The sequence below is a fragment of the Chenopodium album genome, chromosome 1 (assembly GCF_948465745.1).
Source record: "Chenopodium album chromosome 1, dcCheAlbu1.1, whole genome shotgun sequence".
In the NCBI taxonomy this organism is placed as follows: domain Eukaryota; kingdom Viridiplantae; phylum Streptophyta; class Magnoliopsida; order Caryophyllales; family Amaranthaceae; genus Chenopodium; species Chenopodium album.
In genome coordinates, this window is record NC_137834.1 from 85,583,911 (window position 1) to 85,606,761 (window position 22,851).

Here is a 22,851-nt window from a genome sequence, read left to right on the forward strand (position 1 = left end):
TCACAAATAATACCCCAAAATTGCAACTAACTTGGACCGGAGGTAGTAGTTATTCTTTTCTTTTTAAATGATTATTCCGATTATAAATAGACTCATTAGAATTCATTGACGGGGCAACTTGACTTTTCGATGTACCTTTAAACATATTATTCACTAAAATTCAAAACACACGGTTTTTTTTTTTTTTTTTTAGGGAAAATTCAAAACACACGTAAAAATGATGATAATAGCACAACTGTTTCATATTGAAAGTTCCAAAATTATGACCTAGCAAAATCAACTTTGTTCATTAGTGCTGTAATTCAAGTCTCAGCATAAGAAATATGGAAACTACCTCAAAAAATGAAGAAAGAAAAGTACTAATGTTAGTGATACTTCTCACTTTCATATCAACAACAAAAACAATAAGAAATGCAACTAAATGCATCAGATCATGCAACGGAACAACAGTAAACTACCCTTTCGGATTCTCCGAAAGTTGCGAGCTGAGTTTCGACTGAATTGCACGTCCAACGGTAGAATGGAATTCCAAGGTTTTGATATTATGAATATACACATGGAACTCCATTATACTAAGTCTGTCTCCGAATTGCAGCCGTCCGATCAACCAAATCCGACATCTTTTCGGGAGAAACTATGCTTTAACGGCGCAAAACAGTTTACTTTTATACAACTGTGTCACGCCATTAAACAAGTGTGTAATTCGAGCGAGCTTGGTTGAGAGGAAGTTTTCCAAGTGTAAAGGAAGGAGCGAATATATTAGTTGTTATTGCTACTAGATGTCAATCCCTGTTTTCGTCAGTAGTTGTTTAGGATTCTGATACATGGGTTGAGTTTCAAGCGGTTGAGGTTGGTTGATGGCTTGCCGGTACGTGCCGTTGTCATCGAAGTGCTTATTGTATTCATGTTGGAGATTCTGGGTTCCAGTGTCAGTGTCATCCGGGTTTCACCGGTGATGGGTTCATCGACGGAGAGGGTTGTTGTAATGGTAAGTGCTTGGTCCTTTTTAAAGTTTAATATAACTCAACCAACCCGACTTGAAACCTATCTGACAAATTTGACACAAAAATAACTAAATTCACATATTAATTTGTTTAGATACAATAATTTAGCATGATTAAAATTAAAAATAAACTCAACCCATCGAACCTGACCCGAACATCCGACTTGACAACTTTTATTATATGTATTCTTGTGAAATTTTACAAATGTGTTTTGGTGAATGTTTATTGTACAAGACCTTGAGTCAACGAGTCAACGGTACACTAATTTTGCAACAATTTTTACACATTCAATAATTGATGTTGGCCCCATAATAAACAGACTAGTCGTTGCAATGTTTTAGAGTTGCATGCGGACTTTTCACATTTTCTCATAATACACATTTTCTACCCACATTTAAAAATTTCAAAATGCTAATTTGTCAAAAACAAATTTAATATGGACAAATTGATGACAGCACCCTCGTCTTCTATAGGAAATAATCCCTTGAGTATTCCATTATTGGAAGGTGTTTAAATACAAAGATTACACAAAACACTAAGCTATGATTAAGGGGTGTGAACATAAGAATAATAAATGCAAAGGGAGAAGGGGAGTGAACCTAAAGAATACACATCTAGAAAATACACAAGTATTTACATGGTCTAATACACCCCCGCAGTCGTAGCGGGAGGTTTATGAACGCTTAGACTGTTTCGGAAGTCTTCGAATAGAACTTGAGGGAGACCTTTGGTGAAGATGTCCGCAACTTGGTAACGTGAGGGAACATGAAGGACACGAACTTGACCAAAGGCAACTTTTTCGCGGACAAAGTGGATGTCCATCTCAATGTGCTTGGTTCGTTGATGTTGAACCGGGTTGCCGGAGAGATAAACGACACTAACATTGTCACAATAAACAACTGTGGCTTTCTTGATGGGGCAATGAAGTTCAAGAAGAAGGTCGCGGAGCCAACAAGACTCAGCCACAACATTAGCAACACCACGGTATTCGGCCTCCGCACTTGATTTGGAGAGAGTGGGTTGACGCTTGGTCGACCATGAGATCAAGTTACCACCTAGGAACACGCAATATCCCGATGTTGAACGGAAAGTATCGGGGCAGCCACCCCAATCCGCGTCCGAGTAAGAAATTAGGCCGGAAATGTGGGAAGCGTATAAGTGCAGCCCGTGAGATCGAAAGAGTGCCTTGAAGGTACCGTAGAATGCGTCGGAGAGCGTGCATATGTTCCTGTCTAGGGTCGTGCATATACAAGCAAATTTGCTGCACGGCATAGGAGATATCTGGGCGTGTGAAAGTGATATATTGAAGGGCTCCGGCAAGGCTTTGGTATAGAGAAGGATCGTCAACAGGGGGCCCGGATGTGGAGCTTAATTTTGCTTTAGTGTCGACAGGGGTGGCGGAAGATTTACATGAAGACATATTAGCACGAGAAATAATGCCTGCAGCATAAGATTTTAGAGAAAGAAAGAGCCCTCCGGAATGTCGAGTCACTGAAATACCAAGAAATGAACTCAATGGGCCGAGGTCGGTCATGGCAAATTCAGAGCTGAGCTTGGTCATGATGGACTGCCGGAGAGTGTCAGAAGAGGTGGTGAGCACAATGTCATCAACATATAGGAGAATGTATGCTAAGTCCTTGCCATGAGAGTAAATAAATAAGGATTTGTCGGACTTGCTATGAGAAAAACCAATGGTAGCCACAAAAGAAGCAAACCGATGATACCATGCCCGAGGAGCTTGTTTGAGACCATAAAGAGCCCTTTTTAGGAGGCAAACATGACCCGGATTATCTTTGTCACGAAGACCGGGTGGTTGGTGCATGTAAACTGTTTCCGAAATATCACCATTCAAGAAAGCATTTTTTACGTCCATTTGGTGAATGGACCAAGACTTGGAGAGAGCTATGTTGAGGACGGTGCAAATGGTTGCCGGTTTGACAACCGGGCTAAAAGTTTCATCACAATCGATGCCAACTTGTTGATTCCTGCCATTAACCACAAGTCGGGCTTTATGCCTCTCAAAAACACCATTAGCATTCTTTTTATGTTTAAAAAGCAACATACAAGGAATCACATTGACATTAGGGGGACGGGGCACCAAATCCCATGTCTTAGTTTTAATAAGAGCGCTAAATTCATCCATCATGGCATTTTTCCAATTCGGGTCGGAAAGGGCGATTTTTGGATTTCGGGGCAAAAGGGAAGGAGTAGTTTGGCAGTTTAAATCAAAAATAACTTTAGGCTTAAATATGCCACTAGAACTGCGAGTTTGGACTTGCAAAGGTGGGGGAGGGGGCCTGCTTGGGCGTTGGGCCGCAGGGGAGGTGACAGAAGTGGGCTCAGGGCCGGACTGGGCTGGAGAAATTGGGCCGCTGGAGGGAGAGGTAGGAATAGAACCAAACATGAGGGGAGTTTGGTGGATACGATTGGGCCGAATTGGAGAGGAGCCCATTAGAGGAGAAGGGGGAGGTCTGGTTGGTGAGCCGAAAATGGGAGGAGAATGGGCCGGAGTGGAGTGGGCCGCAGAATTAGGAGAGGGAGTTCGAGTTTGGGCAGGAGGTTGTGGATTGGGCTAATTGTAGATTTGATGGAGAAGAGAGGGAGAAATGCCATCATTTAGGAAATCATAATCGGTGGGATTTGGGGTGTGAATTTTGGCAAATGGAAATTGAGTTTCGTCAAAAATCACATGACGAGAGATAATGATTTTTCGAGTAGAGATGTCGTAGCACTTGTAACCACAATGATTAGGGGGATATCCTAATAAAACACATGGTGTAGACCGGGATTGAAGTTTGTTGATAGTAGTGGAGGGGAGGAGAGGGTAGCATAGACACCCGAAAACATGAAAATGAGAGTAAGAGGGGTCTTGTTGGTAGAGAATTTTTGTTGGTGAGTCATATGTAAGAAGTTTGGTGGGTAGAATATTATGGAGATATGTAGCCATTTGGAGAGCATGGTGCCAAAAAGAAGGAGGAACGGAGGAATGAGCAAGAAGAGTACGTATCATATTGTTGATAGTACGGATTTTTCTTTCGGCCTTCCCATTTTGAGGAGAAGTGTGAGGACAAGAGAAACGAAACACCATTCCATTAGAGGCACAAAATTTTCGAAAAGGATCATTATCATATTCACCACCATTGTCACATTGAAAACATTTCACATCACGTTCAAATTGAGTATGAGCAAATGCATTTAATTGTAAGAAGAGATCATGCACTTGAGATTTTCGAGCAATAGGAAAAGTCCAAAGAAAATTAGTGAAATCATCCAAGAAAAGAACATAATAATGATGTCCGGCGCTACTAAGTTTAGGAGAAGTCCATATGTCACTATGCAAAATGTCAAAGGGCAAATTAGCACATGAAGTAGACGGATAAAAAGGAAGTTTGACATGTTTTCCAAAAATACAAGAAGAACACACATTAGATTGTGAAATCCGATTACAATGAATAAAATATTTCTTCTTGAGGGAACTCAAAACTTGTGTCCCGGGATGGCCAAGACGTTCATGCCACAAAGAGGATGAGAGGGCGGCAAGGGCGGTGGGAGAGGAGTGAAGGTTGGCGGTGTTGTAGAAAGGGTAAAGCTCCCCCGAGCTATCACATTTCATACGGGTGGTCCCCGTCCGAAGGTCTTTCACACAAAAACCAAACGGGTCAAATTTTATTGAAACATTATTATCACTAGTGAATTTTCGGACAGAAATCAGATTTTTTATGAGGTTAGGAGCATGAATGACATTTTTTAAGGTGAAGGAAGGGAGGGAAGCATGCCCATAGCCACGAATTGGAATACCACTACCATTGCCAACAATAATATTTTGATGATTTTTGCTCAAATTAAAATAAGACGAGAGGTTACCTTGGTGCGATGTCATGTGAGAGGTAGCCCCGGTGTCCATATACCAATTCTCATCGGGAGGAGTGAGAGTGAGAGTGTGAAGAGCAGCTTCAACATCTGTGGGAGCATATCCAACCGAAGATGGGGCTTGAGCGGAGAAGGCATGCTGCTGTCCGTGTTGGGGTCGAGGGCCAAGAATACCACTTTGTTGAGGTCTAGGCCCAGCAGAAGGACAAGCCCAAGAAGTAGTTGGGTATGGGCAAGGAGGCATAGCCCAAGGAGGAGAAGCCCAACCACTCCAAGGGGGAAACTGCCAGGCAGGAGAGTTGCCCCACTGCCAAGCCGACGGTGGCTGCTTTTGTTGGGGTTGTTGCGAGCCGCGACTGCCACCACGGCCTTTCCCCTGGCGGCCACCATTACCACGACCCCTGTTCTAACCACCGCGGCCACCACCGCGGTTGTTGTTCCTTGAATTTGTGCGCTGATTGTGAGATGGAGAAGAGTGAGGGTCGTGCACTTGAGGGGAATTTCCCGCAGCCATTAACGCAGAGCTTACAGCATTGGCCTCGTTCGATGCTTGATTTGCTTGCCTCGATTCCTCTAAAAGGAGCATAGAGGGAGCCTTTTAAAATGAAACAGGGGGGTCGGATTGTTGGAAAAGAGCAGCGATGTTATCGTAAGCCTTTGGAAGACCACGAACAAGGGTTATAACACTACTAGAAATAGGCAAAATAGCGACGGAATACTTCCGACGGACGGTTTTTCCGTCGCAAAATTCAAAAATTACGACGGATTTTTTTCCCTCGCAACTTTACGACGGATTTAAATATCTACGACGAAAATTCCGTAGTAATCTTGCGTCGGAATTTATTTCCCTCGTAATTTTCTTTTTACGACGGAATATTTCGTCGAAAATATGTTTGCGACGGAATATTCCATCGTAAAATGAAAATTACGAGGGAAATAAATTCCGTCGCAAGATTATACGTTTTTTAAAAAATACCCAAATTGGACTAAACCTAAAAAATCGAATTGGAAACAGAAGAAAGAGAAGGAGAGAGAAAGAGAGAGGGAAAGAGAAAAAGGGGCATCCGTCGCCGGCCGTCCCGATTCCGGCGCCGGTCTTCACCAATCTGCCGCCGACGAAGACCAAAACGAAAGGAGGACGAAAAGGAGAAAGAGGACGAAAAGGAGAAAGCGAAAGAGGACGAAAAGGAGAAAGAGAAAGAGGTTGAGCCTCCATTTTCCGGCGACCCTCCGTTGACGCTTCTGGTTGTTGCCGGCGCCGCGTCTAGGTAAGTTGTTTTTGTTTTTTGTTGTTTTTTTTTTCGGTTTTTTTTTACAACACATTCAAATCTGCAGCCTTCCTTGACACCACAACCGCAGCCTCCCTTGACCACCGCAGCCTCCGGCCTCCTCCCTTCCCTCGCCGTGGCTGAAGCAGTTGGTAAGTTGTCCTTTCCCCAATTTTTTTTTAATAATAAACCCTTATTTATTTAATTTAATTATTTTTGTAAAATATTTTGTATGTAGGATTTGTACAATTTGTCAAAAACAAGTGCAGATCTAAAGGTTAGTCACATTACAAACCCTAATATAATGTGTTTTAGTTTAGTTTAGTTACTTTTTTTTTTGTGTAAGTATGTTAGTTTAGTTTAGTTTAGTTTACTTTTTAATGTGGTTTAATTTAGTTTAGTTTTACTAAAGTATATTAGATTAGTTTAATATTATGAAACTTTAGTTTAGTTTATTTTAATATAATGTGGTTTAATTTAGTTTAGTTTTACTAAATTATATTAGATTAGTTTAATATTATGAAACTTTAGTTTAGTTTATTTTAATATAATGTGGTTTAATTTAGTTTAGTTTTACTAAAGTATATTAGATTAGTTTAATATTATGAAACTTTAGGTACGTTTTGTTTGTTTTGTTTAATATGATGTATGTTAGATTACATTAGTTCATTATAATCTAGTTTAGTTTTGTTTAGTTTAATATAATGTTTCTTACTAGTGAGATTGAACGTACAAGGATGGGTTAGGTTGGAGTGATAAGGACCCTTGGAAATCGTTTCTCTTCTCATTTGCATTTCCATAACAGTTTGATCTACAATGAATATATATTGTGCTTTATGACTAATGTGATTAATGGCATATGTGTTAGTTGTGTAGAACTTGTAATCATGAAACGAAAAGAACGTAGCTGGATGTACGAAAGGAAGGTTGGGAATTCTATTAATCCTGAGTTCTTGAAGGGGGTAGATGAATTCCTTAAATATGTGGAAGATCATCCTGAGAGTAGCAACCCGAATGAAGTTAGGTGTCCATGTTTTAAATGCAAAAACAAACGTCTCTGGGATCCAGATACGGTCAAACTTCATTTGTATCGCAGCGGTTTTTTTACCTAATTACTACGAGTGGATGTGTCATGGGGAAGGGTTTCCAGGAACTCGTAGAAGGGAGTCAAATGAATATCGTGAAATGGTTTTGGATGCCTTTGGTCAGTCTCAAGATCAAGGCCATTCCGAAGAGCCACCTGTTTCATTAGAGGAGGAGCCTAATGCACAAGCCAAGCCATTTTTTGATTTGTTAAGGGCTTCTGAACAACCGTTGTACGAAGGGAGTTCATTGTCTGTGTTAGAGATGGCTTCTATAATCACTAGCCTAAAGTGTGAGTATAATTTGCCGCACAGATGTGTTGATGGATTTGCTTCTTTGGTTAATGAAGCGATTCCTAACAACAACCACATGGCCGAGACATTCTATGAGGTCAAGAAAATTGTTAAGGGGTTAGAGCTGCCCCATGAAAAGATTCATGCATGCCCGAAAGGATGTATGTTGTTTTGGAAAGATGATGCTCAATTATCTACATGTAGGGTGTGTGGCAGCGACCGATACAAGAAGACTTCTAAAGGTAGCTTAGTGCCTTTGAATGTTCTATTTTATTTCCCTATCACACCTAGGTTGCAAAGGCTTTTTGCAACTAAAAACATTTCTGAGGAAATGACATGGCATGCTAAAAATCCTCGAGTTCAAGGCACAATGGCACACCCTAGCGATAGTGAAGCGTGGAAACACCTATATAGTTGCTTTCCTGAGTTTGCCTCTGAACCTCGTAATGTTCGACTTGGCCTATGTACGGATGGATTTGCTCCACATGGTCAATTTGGGGGACAGTATTCATGTTGGCCTGTCATTTTGACCCCTTATAACTTGCCTCCGTCAATGTGTATGAAAAGACAGTTCATGTTTCTTTCGTTACTCGTTCCTGGTCCTAAAAACCCTAAGGGCAACTTGGATGTTTACATGCAGCCGCTCATACACGAGTTGAAACAGTTGTGGGAAGTTGGGGCAAATACTTACGATATTTCGAGAAAACAAAATTTCAATCTTCGAGCAGCCATCCTATGGACCGTTAGTGACTTCCCGGCTTATGGTATGTTATCTAGTTGGACCACAGCCGGTAAGAAGGCTTGTCCATATTGCATGGAGAAAAGCAAAGCATTTTGGCTCGAAAATTGTGGTAAGGTTTCTTGGTTTGACTGCCATCGTCAATTCCTTCCAACAAATCATCCTTTTCGAAATAGTAAAAATGCATTTTGTAAAAACAAAGTCGAAAAAGGTTCACCACCTCACATCATGTCAGGAGAAGAACTTTGGGAATGGGTGAAAAACCTCCCGAAAGCAACAGATGGCCCCGAGGCACTGAAACGTGTCAAGAATGCAAAAAAAGGGTGGTTCAAGCAAAGCACTCTATGGGACCTTCCATATTGGAAACATCTGCTTGTTCGTCACAACTTAGATGTCATGCACGTTGAAAAAAACTTTTTTGATCAGTTGATTCACACTATAATGGACGTGAAAAAGCAATCTTGTGACACCCCATCAGCTCGGAATGACATTGCTAAATACTGTAAACGGCCCCAGCTACATCTTCAAGAGGATGATAGAGGAAAAGAATTCATGCCAAAGGATCCATTTGCTCTTGACAAGACTCAGAGAAAGGTTTTGTGTGAGTGGGTCAAACAGCTGCGGTTTCCTGATGGTTACGCTTCCAATTTGAGCCGATGCGTTGATATGAAATCAGGTAAGTTACATGGAATGAAAAGTCATGATTGTCACGTGTTCATGGAGAGGTTGTTGCCCACTACTTTGAGAGAATTGCTCCCTACCCATATATGGAATGCAATTACATAAATAAGCCAATTCTTTCGCAATTTATGTTGCTACACAATTACAGTTAGCGACATGGAGCGATTGGAAAAAAACATAGCTGAGATCCTGTGCAAGCTTGAGAAGGTTTTCCCCCCATCTTTCTTCAACTCCATGGAGCATTTACCAATTCATTTGCCATACGAGGGCAAGTTATGTGGACCTGTTCAATATCGGTGGATGTATCCTTTTGAAAGGTAAAAACAAAGTCCTTTCTCAACTCTTACTTTCATCTCTTTCATTGATTTCCGTTACTTATACTTCTACGGCTACATAAACATAATTACAGGTTCCTTAATCACCTGAAACGAAAAATTGGTAATAAGGCTCGTGTTGAAGGTTCCATATGCAACGCTTATCTCACTGAAGAGATATCAAACTTCTGCTCCAATTACTTTCAGCCCTCAGTTGACACAAAAACACGAGATCTAGGTCGAAATGTGAATGCTGATGTGGAATCCCCGGCTGACAACGATGAAATCCCAGAGCTGTTAACGGTGGATAAGGGTCGTGTGTCAAATTTGGGTAAAACTCGGTATTTAGATGACAAGGAACTCGAACGTGCTCATTTGTTCGTTTTAAGAAATACCGGCATTCTTGGTGAATACGAAAGGTATATATGTTTACGATAAACTTTTGAAAATCCCTTAAATTTAATATAATTGCTGCAATGATTAACCATGTGTCATTAATCTATTAGGCAGTTTGAGGACTACATTCTTAGTACTCGAACTTATTTGCGTCGAGAAGATGTCATGGAGAAATGCGAAAGTGAATTCCCTGATTGGTTTCATCACAAGGTGATAATACCTTTCGAACATTGCATCTCGATTAATTTGTGATAATATAATATAATATATTTCATTTCAATTAGTGTGACGCTTGTATTCGTAACGGTTATAGGTGAGAGAACAAAAACCAAGTTCCGATGTGTTGCGAGCATTGTCTATGAGGCCTTTCAAGCGTGTTCGAACTTGGAACCAGATATTTGTCGGTGGCTTTAATTTCCACACACAGTCCTATGGCAAACATAAATCTACGATGAATTACGAGGTGTGTGTCTCAAGTGAGGATGGTGGAGAGTACTTTGGCATTTTAAACGACATAATTGAACTTGTCTACACCGGTCCCGAAAAAGAGTACAAGACTATTTTGTTTAGTTGTAGTTGGATGGATTGTGGTGATCGGAAACTTTGGCCCCAACATTGGCTAGTTGATCCGCAAGCATCTAAATATGTTGACAATAGGCAGACATATTGGAGAAATTGTTCAAATCGACTTGTGAGAATTCGGTTTCGAGTTGGACAGCCCTGTTGGTTTGATTATCTTGAAAAACGTCCTTCAACCTTCCCCACGCAGCCGCAGCAGTTGAATCAGGGACGAGTATTGTGTTGAGCAAGTCGTTGGATATAGTGCTATATATCCATTGGAGCACAATTGCGTCGAGGCGACGCCAAAGATCGGGATTGGTGGACTCGAGAGAAGAGGCAACAGCTTCTTGGTCAGAGGAGGGAAGAATGTGTTCAAGAACTTGGTGTGCTCGAGCGTTAATTTTGAAAAGTTCAACCCAAGAAATGTATTGGGCACGATCCATTTGAAGGGTAATGGGGATAACACTTTTGATGTTGTTTACAGTGAAAGCGGGGTAGAAAGCGGAAGCTTTTGGAGCTTTGGGTGAGTCACCCATGGTGATCAAAACACGGCTAGAGAGAGAGAGAAGGGGGGAGAGAAGTTAGAGGGAGAAAGACCTAGCCTGATACCATATAAGAAATAATCCCTTGAGTATTCCATTATTGGAAGGTGTTTAAATACAAAGATTACACAAAACACTAAGCTATGATTAAGGGGTGTGAACATAAGAATAATAAATGCAAAGGGAGAAGGGGAGTAAACCTAGAGAATACACATCTAGAAAATACACAAGTATTTACATAGTCTAATATCTTCCACTCGGGTCCTCGGTTGAGTTTAGGTCAGGTTGTGTTCGAATTTGACTATTTGAGTCATATAAATGATGATGAATAATAATACCCAATTGATCATGATTAAATTAGACGGTTTTTGATTTGGTCACTTTTTGACAAATATTCTAACCCATGTGTCTCTAACCTATCAACATAACAAATCAATAACAAATTGACAAAACTTACAACAATTGTGCAACCTTTTGTTAATTAAACCTTTTGTTTTTATTGTTGTTGTAGCAACTTAAGTTCTGTCAATTAAACATATATAGCGTAAATATGGTTATTCAATCTGATAAGTCATTGATCATTATTATCTTTACATAGTAAATTTTTATACAGTATATTGTTTTCTTCTCTATTATTGATTTATTGTATTTTTTTTTATAGTCTAAAATACTAACCTGTGAAATAAGTGAATATCATGATGTAAAATACTTCGTAAATTTATCAATATTACACTTTTTACTTGTGAATAATTAACTTCCTAATCTCTTGAAATTTTCTATTGTTAGTATAACTATGTTTTAAATAGGCTCTAATGAATGGAAGCTTTTGCATTTTTATATGCAGCAAATTTTGGAAATTACAAGATTGGTAAAGGGTATTCTGATCAGCTTCATAGCCTTGCTTTGTCAAGTACCCAAAACTACCATTCTAAGAGCCAGGGTGGACTGCCTTTTCTTCCGACCTTGATTATTGGGGTAATTTCTTTGGTAGGTGTTATATTGTCATTGATATACTTCGTAGTTCATTGTTGGAGGAAACGTAATAAATTGTCTTTAGTATCATCATCGTTGAACTTAAAATCTCCCTTCTTGAAAGTTTCTTATGACATGCTTTTGAAAGCAACAGATGGATTTTCGACAGAAAATTTAGTTGGTGTAGGCCATTTTGGTTCTGTTTATAAAGGAGTTCTTGATCTAGACAATATGATGATGGTTGTTGCTATTAAAATCATTAGCCTTGATCTACAAGGAGCTAGCAAGAGCTTTATGGTCGAGTGTGAAACATTAAGAATTACTCGCCACAGGAATCTTCTTAAGATTGTTACTGCTTGCTCGAGTATGGACTTTCAAGGTAACGATTTCAAGGCGTTGGTTTATGAGTTCATGCCAAATGGTAATCTTCAACAGTGGATTCACATTGGTAAATACGAGAGAACCTTAAGCCTCATTCAAAGAGTAAATATTGCAATTGATGTAGCATGTGCACTTGATTATTTGCACAACAATTGCGACATTCCTATAATTCATTGCGACTTGAAACCTAGCAACATTTTGCTGGACAATGATATGGTTGCTCATGTTGGAGACTTTGGATTGGCAAGATTTCATTTACATGTGCACGCAAATAATAGTAGTTCGCTTGCAGTTAAAGGGTCTGTTGGATATGTTGCTCCAGGTAATAACTCCACAATATTATTTATTTTTGTATATTTTACGGGAAATTCCTTGTGGTGATGAGAAACAAAATTTGTTTCTCATGGGGCATTTTCGTGAATAAATCAACAACTTTTTCATTATTGTGGGCTCCACAGTTGAATAAAGTTGTTGGTTTATTTACGAAAATGACATGTGAGAAACCATGAGAAACTGGGGAATCATCATATTTTACCTATCAATAGCCAAGTTCCTCACCTCGGAAATATCTTGTTTTGGACAGAATATGGCCTAGGAAGCATGGTATCCGAGGAAGGTGACATTTACAGTTACGACATTGTGTTGTTAGAGATGATGACTGCAAAAACTCCCACTAATAGGATGTTTGGGGAAGATTTAGACCTTCATAAGTACGCAAAATCAGCATTATTAACAGACCAGTTGTCCAAGATAATTGATCTACGACTTCTAGATGATGATAGCATTGGTGCAAGAAATAGGAATCAAGATGAAAATTTGGCAGCTAGTATTGAATGTTATATCAAGTGCATAAAATCTAGCATTAAGGTTGGATTAAAATGTTCGGTCGAGTCACCTCTATATCGAATAACAGTCAAAGATGCAATCAACGAACTACAAGGGACGAAGGATAAATTACTTAAAGAGTTACACATCATCAACAAATATATGTATTGAATAGTGTCAGATGCTATATTTATAGACGGTTAAACTTGCTATTGACTTAGTTACTTAAAAGTTAATGTAGGATGTATATAAATATATTTTTTTCCATCTAAAATAACGGTTGTATTTGAAATAATAGCACATCCTTATTTACACATCCTTATCTCTATCTATATATGCTTAATCTTCATTTTCTTTTTACTTTCTTTGTTTTATAAGTAGTTTTTATCTAGCTTTTCTCTGCTTTATTTGATAAGCTCTTTTAATTTTTGGACAAATTATGGGGAGCATGGTTTCTAAGGAAGGTGACGTTTACAACTTTGGCATTGCGTTGTTACTTGTTAGAGATGATGACTTCCATAAATCCCATTGATAGGATGTTTGAAGGAGGCTTAGACTTGCATAATTAATTATGCTAATTAACAACATTGCCTAATTAATTGATAAACATCATTGACACAAGGCTCATAGATAATGATGGCGCTGATGCAGCGCAAGTGAAGGAAATGAAGGCGAACTTTTGGTAGAAAAATTAAATGAAGTGCATAAGGTCTATCATTGAGTGAAATGTTCAGTAAAGTCACCACAAGATCAAAGGGGATATCTTTTATATTCAACATGGTATCAGAGGTTCAGATTAGATCCGGGAAGGAAGAGAGATGAAAAAGAAAAAGAGACAGAGTAAGTGAATTAAAAAAATATCAATCGTGTTTGTCGTGAGAAAAAAAATAGGTGTTGTGCGTGAGTTTCATCAAGAATTTTAGTTGTATTTCATTGTTCATTAGTGTTTATCATGCAAATTTTGTTAAAATGAGTGTTTTTTGTGTTTAACCATGGAAGTAATGGTTAGTGTGGTGTGTTGATGGGTTCTCCTTCAGCCCATGAAAAGGAATTTAATAATTCTGTGAGAAAGAGGGCAAAAATTGTTTGAGGTAAAGATCGCATAATCTTTACAAGTGTGGAAGTTGTAGTCAACGCAGAGACGGTTTTCAAAGATTTTTGGTACGATACAAGGTGACATGGTCAATTGGAGGACAATGTCAAAGAGAGTTAATGGATAAATGTGCTCTATTGAAGCCGGTATATTAGTGAAAATATTCATCAACAAGATCGAGTACATTGATGAGAAGTGCATCAATAAAAAATGTCATAGTGTGGTTGTGTGAAGAGAAGCGCTCCGAGGATATTGTGTTGGTGATAATGTTCATCAACAAATTATGTGTAGGTGATGAGATGTGCATCACAACTTAAAACGTCTAACAAGAATTTATTAAATTCAAAGAAGATAGGAGATCCTTCTAAAGTCTAGTGTTGTGAAAATCGGTGTTGAGGTATCTTGAGTGTCAAGACTGTTAAAGAGTGTCAAGTTCAAGTCGAAGTCCGTCGTCCCAATATGGTAGTAGAAGCTTAGCAATTGTACGTGACTTGGAGACAAGGGGGTGTGTTGGGTTGTGTTTCCAAGTTGAGGGTAGTTGTTTCCTTAATTGTAAGATTATTAATTAGTTTTATGTTTAGAGGGTTTTTACTTAGTCAAAGTATTGATATGGTATATATACGTTCATGTTTATTAGTTAGAGGGTAACTAGGTTAGTAGTAGACTAGTTGGTTTCTAATATTTAACATTGGTAGTTTATCATTAGCCTATTTAAGGGAATGAATGTATCTCAGTTTAATTAAGCAAATAATATTCAATGTTCATTGGTTTCCTTTGCTTCTTTATCTTTTTCTTTGATCTTATCTTTTATATTCAACAAATTGCAGTCGTCCGATTCCTGAAATTTAACCTCTTTTCAAGGGAAAAACTATGCTTTAAGCCTTTAACCAGGCTAAACGGATTATTTTTACAGAATTGCACCAAGCCGTTCACTGGGTGCATGGTTCCACAATAGGGCGATGGGTTTGGGTTGTGTGGAGCGAGGAGAATGAATATAAGTTGCTATGATTTGGAGAATGGTACTTTAGGAGGTGAACTTTTGAAGTACGGGGATGTCATTGACAGTCAAGGCATATTCTATCCGGAATTGTTAAAGTGGTATTGTTAGTTAAACTTTTTACAATTTTGTGGTAAAAAAAAAATTAATAGTTAATTGTTTTCAAAACGCACACTGTAATTGGTAGTTCTTGACAAAATTTCCCTTATTTAACTATTTTTTTTTTATTGTTTCTTCAACAGAAAAAACTAGGTAATTTAGAAATAAGAATCTTTAGATCGGAGCGTGTGACATGTGCCATATATAATTTTTAACTTGCATGATGCGTGTGCGACTACTATCGCTTAAATGATCAAGAATTCATGACCGATTATACTAGAATCTTAAAAATAAATAAATAAATAAATAAATACAGTACTTTAAAATATTACATCAACAATAACCTAAATTGATTTGATGGTGTGGTATGATTTTTTTTACCGTATTTTTGAATAATCTAGTCATTTCCTAATCAGCTCAATGGGATAATGACAAAACTTTACTCTATCAAACTATGTACTATTCGTAAAAAAACACCCACCAATAGATGGGTAGCCATTTCAAAAGAACGATTTATCTCTATTAAGATATATTGAAATGGACTATACATAAAAAGACAATCTATCCAACCAATTACAAGTTCAATGTGATATTCTTTTCAATTGTGATTATGTGTACCTGATTCACCAAGAAATAGATACACCACGTTTATACTTTTGAACTTTTAGTATAAAAATTTGAACACTTTACAAAATATATAATTAGTTAAAAATAAAACAAGTCACAAAAAGTCAAAACTGAACATAAACATACAATTTTATAAGTTCATATTTTTTTACAGAAATGTTTATTTTATATGCATAAATATTAGATTTATATTACAAAACTATTGAATTATTATGAGCCTAACAAACTTCTTTAAAAATATTAATGTTTATTATATACTTCATCTGTTCTTTTTTACTTGACCTGTTTCTTTTATCACGTTTGTCAATGAAAAATTTTAACGTAATTAAAAAATACGGTCAATAACTTTAATTCTCCATAATTAAAAAATATAAAAGTTATATATTATGATAGTACTTATTGAGATGAATTCAAAATAATCCAACATAAATATATTTTTCCTTAAATTTTATTCACAAAATACGGTCAAATAAGGGGTGGTGAATAATGTAAAAGTCAAAGCGGGTCAAGTAAAAAAGAACGAGGAAGTAGTGTTGTTTTAATATATTACATGTTCAAAATTTGCGATTGTTTAAATTTTTTTTTACTAAATGTTCAAAATTTGCGATTGTTTAGATTTCTTTACTAATTGTTCAAAAGTATAGGCGTGGTGCATTACGATTGTTTAGATTTTTTTTTACTAAATGTTCAAAATTTTCGATATTAAGATTTTCTTACTAAATGTTCAAAATTAGCGACTGTTCATATTTTTTTTACTATATGTTCAAAAGTATAGGCGTAGTGCATTGCACTTGTTCAATTTTTTTTTTATCAAATGTTCAAAAAATTTTCACTAAATATTCAAAAGTATGGACGTGGTGCACCTTATATATATATATATATATATATATATATATATATATATATATATATATATATATATATATATATATATATATATATATATATATATATATATATATATATATATAAAACAAATCAATTCATTAATAAAAATCCAACCGACATATACAAATGAAATCTACATTAACAAATACATAAAATTGAATCAAATTAGAGTAACCTTAATCAAAGCTACAATCGTTAAAAAAATCTTGCACTGTGGTACATCTCTCGCACACATCGCTGGAATCTACATCTGATTCGCTTGAACGCATTTGAAAACTTGACAACCGTTGCGATCCTGAACAAATCTTTACCAAAGAACTATCAATAGGGCAAAAGATGACTACCTTTTTGATAAACTCTAACCCATAAACAAACCCTAAACATAAACAAACAACTAAACAAACAAAAACTAACGACTCCACCATAGGAAGACACTCCACCGTAGGGAGACACGTATCTACACTTACTCGTGTAGATTTATTGAAACCAAAATTGCAAAACTAAAGAAAATTTAGGGAAAAGGGTCGGAAATAGTTATTGGTGTTTATCACCACTTTATGTTATTGGTGTTTAAAGAGGTCAAAATAGCAAGTTCATCACCACTTTACGTTATTGGTGTTTAAAGAGCCACAATGGATAGGGTAAGAATCGACCTCAGGATCTCCTGGAATATGGAGAAAAACTCTAACGAGTTGAGTTATTCCTCACTCTCTTCATCACCACATTATGCATCATTTAAGTTATTCTTGGCTTCCTGCCTCATTTACTATAAATAACCTTGATTTGGGAATAAATTATAGCTTATACCTTCATTACTCCATAATTTAACCACTCAACAATGGAGTTACCAATTTGGGCAACGTATGCATTCGCATCGCTAGCGACCATAACCATAGTACTCCTAACTAACCACCTTCGCCGTCCTAAACTTAACCAACCACCCGGCCCAAACCCATGGCCTATCATAGGGAACTTCAATCTCATTGGGTCACTTCCCCATCGTTCTATCCATGAACTGACTAAGATGTAATGATGCTCAAATTTGGGTCAGTCCCGGTGTTAGTGGGCTCATCCGTAGAAATGGCAAAGATTATCCTAAAAACAAATGATAAAATCTTTGCTGGAAGGCCTAGAAATGCTGCCGGAAAGTATACAGCATATAACTATTCCGATATAACATGGTCTCAGTATGGTCCATACTAGCGCCAAGCGCGAAAGATGTGCTTGATGGAACTTTTAAGTTCCAAGAGGCTCGAATCATACAAGTACATACTCATAGAAGAACTTAATTCCTTCTTAAGAGACATATTTAACACGAATGGAGAATCCATTTGGTTAAAAGATTACCTCTTTACTTTGAACCTAAACGTGATTAGTAGGATGGTGTTAGGAAAAAAGTACTTGCAAAAGAATAACGAAGAAAAATCGATTGTAACACTAAAGGAATTTAAGTTAATGGTTGAGGAATTGTTCGTTTTGAATGGGGTATTGAATCTTGGAGATTGGATCCCTTGTTTAAAGTACATGGATGTACAAGGTTATGTGAAGAGGATGAAGATTTTAGGTAAGAAATTCGACATGTTTTTGGAACATGTATTGGATAAACATAACGCTAGAAGGGAGATTGAGAAGGAAAAATGGGTTCCAAAAGATATGGTGGATGTATTATTACAACTTGCTGATGATCCTAATAATGAACTTAAGCTTGAAAGAACTGGAGTCAAGGCATTCATTCAGGTATGTCCTAATCTTACTTTGTTATATCTTAGAGAAAATAAACCACAAAAAGATCAATGATATAGACATAATATGAGTATACGACCAACCCCAATTGATAATTTGACATCCATGTTATTAAAGCCCGGCAATCTAGCTACTCCCAATTTAAATGTTCATTTTAAAGAGTGAAATACTTTATCTATAAATTATTATTGATACGATAAAACATATTCATGCAAATTTTAAAATTAGCTTAAATTTGTAATTATAACATAATTTAATAATATTTATGTATTTTTGTATAATGCATGATTCATGAAAATATTAATGGTTACATATGTTCAGAATATATTAATTAATGTGCAAAATGATAGTTGGAATTAACAAAAAGGAGTGGAGCTAAGGGAGTTGTATTTGTTGCCTTATCGAAGATTCATTTTACTTGTATAACTACTCCCTGTCAAAAAATATATACATAAATATATGAAGTAAAATATGGGTAAATACAAGTTAATCTCTGAGATTCACAAAATTTGTTTATCACATGACAATTTTGTAAATAAATCAACAACTTTTTTCCATAAAAGTGGGTCCTACATTAATGATGACTAGATAAAGTTGTTCATTTATTTACCAAAATGCCATGTGATAAACAAATTTTGTTTATCCCAGAGATTAACTGGGGCTTTCTCGTAAAATATTACATACTCCGTTGTACAGGTATTTATTAAGGTAGTGAGACATATCTATGAATAACTATATATATAATCTGTAATAAGGTAAGTTAGATTAGTAAAATAAACATTAGGGTAATATTCATTTTAATTGCACATACATCCAGTTAATATATAAGAAAATTTGTTATGAAATTGATTACATGGTTTTAGTGACTTATAAATACATTGAATTTAATTATTGTTAATCAATCCGATCTCCATTTGTCATTTGTGAGCATATGCATTATATTACATAAGAATTTTACATAAAATTGAATTTCAGGATTTACTAGCCGGAGGTACAGAGAGTGCGATAACAACAGTAGAGTGGGCAATTTCTGAACTCATAAGAAGGCCGGACATCATTGCCAAGGCTAGAGAAGAGATGGACCACGTAATAGGAAAGGAAAGATGGGTTCAAGAGAAAGATATACAAAATTTGCCTTATATTTGCGCAATAGTAAAGGAAACATTGAGACTACACCCGGTAGCACCTTTCCTAGCACCTCACCTAGCAAGGGAGCAAGTTAAGATAAAAGGCTATGATATCCCTCAGGGTTCCGTCGTGTTGGTAAATACTTTTACCATACAAAGAGACCCTAAGTTGTATGAAAGACCAGATGAATTTTTGCCTGAAAGATTTATCGGAAAGAATATAGATGTCAAAGGTCAAGATTTTGAGTTGTTGCCTTTTGGGTCGGGGAGAAGGATGTGCCCAGGGTATAATCTTGGCCTTAAAAGTCACAGGACTAAATACAAGATTCTAATAAACTTACCAAATAGCTAGTGTTGAGTAACATTTGAAGTAAATTTTATACCGTAATGAAACCTAAAATGACCTGACACCCTGGTGTGTGGTGTCATAATGTTTAAAAACAAATATCTCTAATTTTTAAATTGGATGATCATGTCATCAACCAATCAGCTCACTATGTATAAAATGAGAATAAGATAATAAAATATACTCTATAACTTCTATTCGTAAAAAGACAAGTCAACAACATGCATAAAAATTCTTAAATGGACCTGGTTCACACTAATTTATTGTGGACCACTAACATTAGAGAAAGTATGGTTGTTTTATTAATAAAAAAAAGGTCACTATAATTAAAAAAAAGGTCATTATGTTGAAATAAAAATCATTTTGGTTTGTATAGGCCTAAGTGGTTATTTTTGTAATGAAATATTTTATATATTGATCAATAAATAATAAAGGCCACTATATTAAAATTAGGGTAATAGCATCTTATTTCAAGTTCACAATATTATTAAACGTTGTAATAGCTTTAATAAAGATTACTATGTTATAAATAAGGTTACTATGTTAAAAATAATGGTCATTATGTTCAATATAATGTCAGTTGCGTGTGTATAGACCTCGGGTCCACAATAATATTATTGTGGACCAGGTCCACGCAAGTCTTTTTGCAACATGCAAGTTCAATGTGATATTCTTTCCATTTAATCTATGCTTATTGGAGGATATATTTTGGAGGATATATTTTGGATATATTTTGGGAAATTATTAGGATATATTTAGTTTCCATATTTTATGCTTAGTATATATTTTATGCCTAGCATAATATCTTTTTGATATCTTTGATTATTTCCTAATTCTATCAGGTTTGGGAACGATATATTATTTATTGGCCATGGCCATCATAATTGTAATTCAAGTTATTGAGTTTATTCAATTTATCAAATTCTCTCTATTTTTAAGCATGGTATCAAGAGCAGGTTAAATTTTTTTTTCCAAACTCATAATATGGCCGGGGATGATGAAACATCTCCTGTGTCACCCCCTCTCACACGTGTGGTTTCTGGAGTCCGGGGGGAAATATTCAGTCCATGGTGTTTCAAATGCAATTACGGGATTGCTTGGTAATGTTAATGTTCCCGATAATCGTTTGAATGGAAAATTTGATGCTACCTCTTGGATTATTGACACAGGGGCAACTCATCATGTAACCAGAGACAAATATTGGTTGTTTGATACGCAGTGTCTAGAGTGTCCTGTTGGTCTTCCCAATGGTGACACCGTATTGGCTTCTTTAATTGGTTCTGTTCGTTTGTCGGACAAGTTTATTCTAACCGGGGTTCTTTATATTCCTAATTTGAGTTGCAATTTGCTTTCTGTGTCACAAATTATCGATGAGCTTAATTTTATTATCCAATTTAACCCTTATATGTGTGTTGTACAGGATCAAACGAAGGAGCTGATTGGAACGGGAGTTAGGAGAGACGGATTATTCTATTTTAGCAATTCAGATTCGGTGAATCACGTTGATGTGGGTGATCGCACTACTAGAAAACACCTTAATTGCGACGGAAAAAGTTCGTCGTAAACTATGTAAATTCCGTCGTAAAGTTGGTTTACGACGGAATTCCGTCGTAAATGGTTGTCGGAAAACCCTTTGTAGGAAAATGGCCATTTTACGACGGAAATTCCGTCGTAAACCAAATTTACGACGGAATTTACGACGGAAATAATATTGTCGGACTTGGAATTGGCCTTTGATGAAGTTCCGTCGCAAATTTGCGACGGAAAAAGTTCCGTCGCAAAGCTACATTACGACGGAAAATTCCCTCGCAAAATATAATTTGCGACGGAATTTTCCCTCCCAAAATATGATTTGCGACGGAATTTTCCGTCGCAAAATATAATTTACGACGGAATTTTCCTTCGCAATGTATATTTGTACGATGGAAAATTCCGTCGTAAATCATATTTTGGTATGTACATATTGAGTCCTAAAATTGTTGTTTTTAAAAAATTAATTACCGACCTACGAAATTAGGGTTATGTACATATATATATATAATAATTATGTCCTAGTACAAAAGATAGTCCATATTTTGGTATCTATACCAAACAAAAGCTAGGTTAGAGTGATTCTATGCTAGACTAAAGCTAAGCTACGCAATCGCTTGGAAACCCTGGCCTGCTCCACCACCACCCGGGTCGTTCCTAGGGTCTCGATGCTGAGGATGAATGGTGGAACATGAATCGTTGTTGTTGAGACGACTCATCATCTCATCGAAACTCTCCTTGTATCTCCTCTCCATTTCATCCATTCGGGCTTCCATTTGAGTTTGGAGAGTTTGCACCCTGTGTTCCATCTGGTCTTGCATTTGAGAAATGACAGACGGCGTGTATTGCTGTGAAGAACGGGAACCTCGACCCTGTTTGCCATAGTAGAGCTCTGCACTTTGTCCAAGTCCCTTCACACGCCCCTTCTTATTGCGCCCACCCACCGACTCCCAGTACAACTCATTGGGACTCTTCTGAATCCCCTGACTCATTGTTTCTTCGAGCTTCTTCTGGTAGGTGTCCTACAAAATATTGAAGACAATAGAAAATATTGTTAAAAAAACAACCAACAATATGGAGTTATATCGCATACTTTTAGGTGCCTAAGGATAGAAATTAAGAAAATTAAGCACATAAGTCAATTTTCAACCCTCACTCATCCAAAATCATCCAAATTTGGGCTATATCGCTAAAACCATGCCTATTTTCTAAGTTTTCAAGCAAATGGACTCGTTCTTTCTTCTAACATTCCAATATCAATTGCTTTTAAGTGCCTAAGGATAGAAATTAAGAGAAATAAGCACATATGTCAATTTTCAACCCTCACTCATCCAAAATCATCAAAATTTGGCCTATATGGCTAAAACCATGCCTATTTTCTAAGTTTTCAAGCAAATGGACTCGTTCTTTCTTCTAACATTCCAATATCAATTGCTTTTAAGTGCCTAAGGATAGAAATTAAGAGAAATAAG

At 36.8% G+C, this 22,851-nt stretch overlaps 1 protein-coding gene and 2 pseudogenes across 2 annotated transcripts; 2 read left to right on the forward strand and 1 right to left on the reverse strand.

Annotated features, from left to right (window-relative positions):
* Positions 1-10,286: 10,286 nt before the first annotated feature.
* LOC145637748 (uncharacterized) lies at positions 10,287-10,745 on the reverse strand. Its single transcript, XM_081688839.1, has one exon. It carries the CDS (start codon positions 10,743-10,745, stop codon positions 10,287-10,289), a length of 459 nt encoding a protein of 152 aa, XP_081544965.1.
* An 822-nt stretch (positions 10,746-11,567) lies between these two features.
* On the forward strand, positions 11,568-13,461 carry LOC145637764 (putative LRR receptor-like serine/threonine-protein kinase At3g47570 pseudogene; annotated as a pseudogene).
* A 3,824-nt stretch (positions 13,462-17,285) lies between these two features.
* On the forward strand, positions 17,286-19,959 carry LOC145624263 (trimethyltridecatetraene synthase-like; annotated as a pseudogene). Its single transcript, XR_014110413.1, has 2 exons — positions 17,286-18,370; positions 19,352-19,959. The product of XR_014110413.1 is annotated as a trimethyltridecatetraene synthase-like (transcript).
* Positions 19,960-22,851: the final 2,892 nt, after the last annotated feature.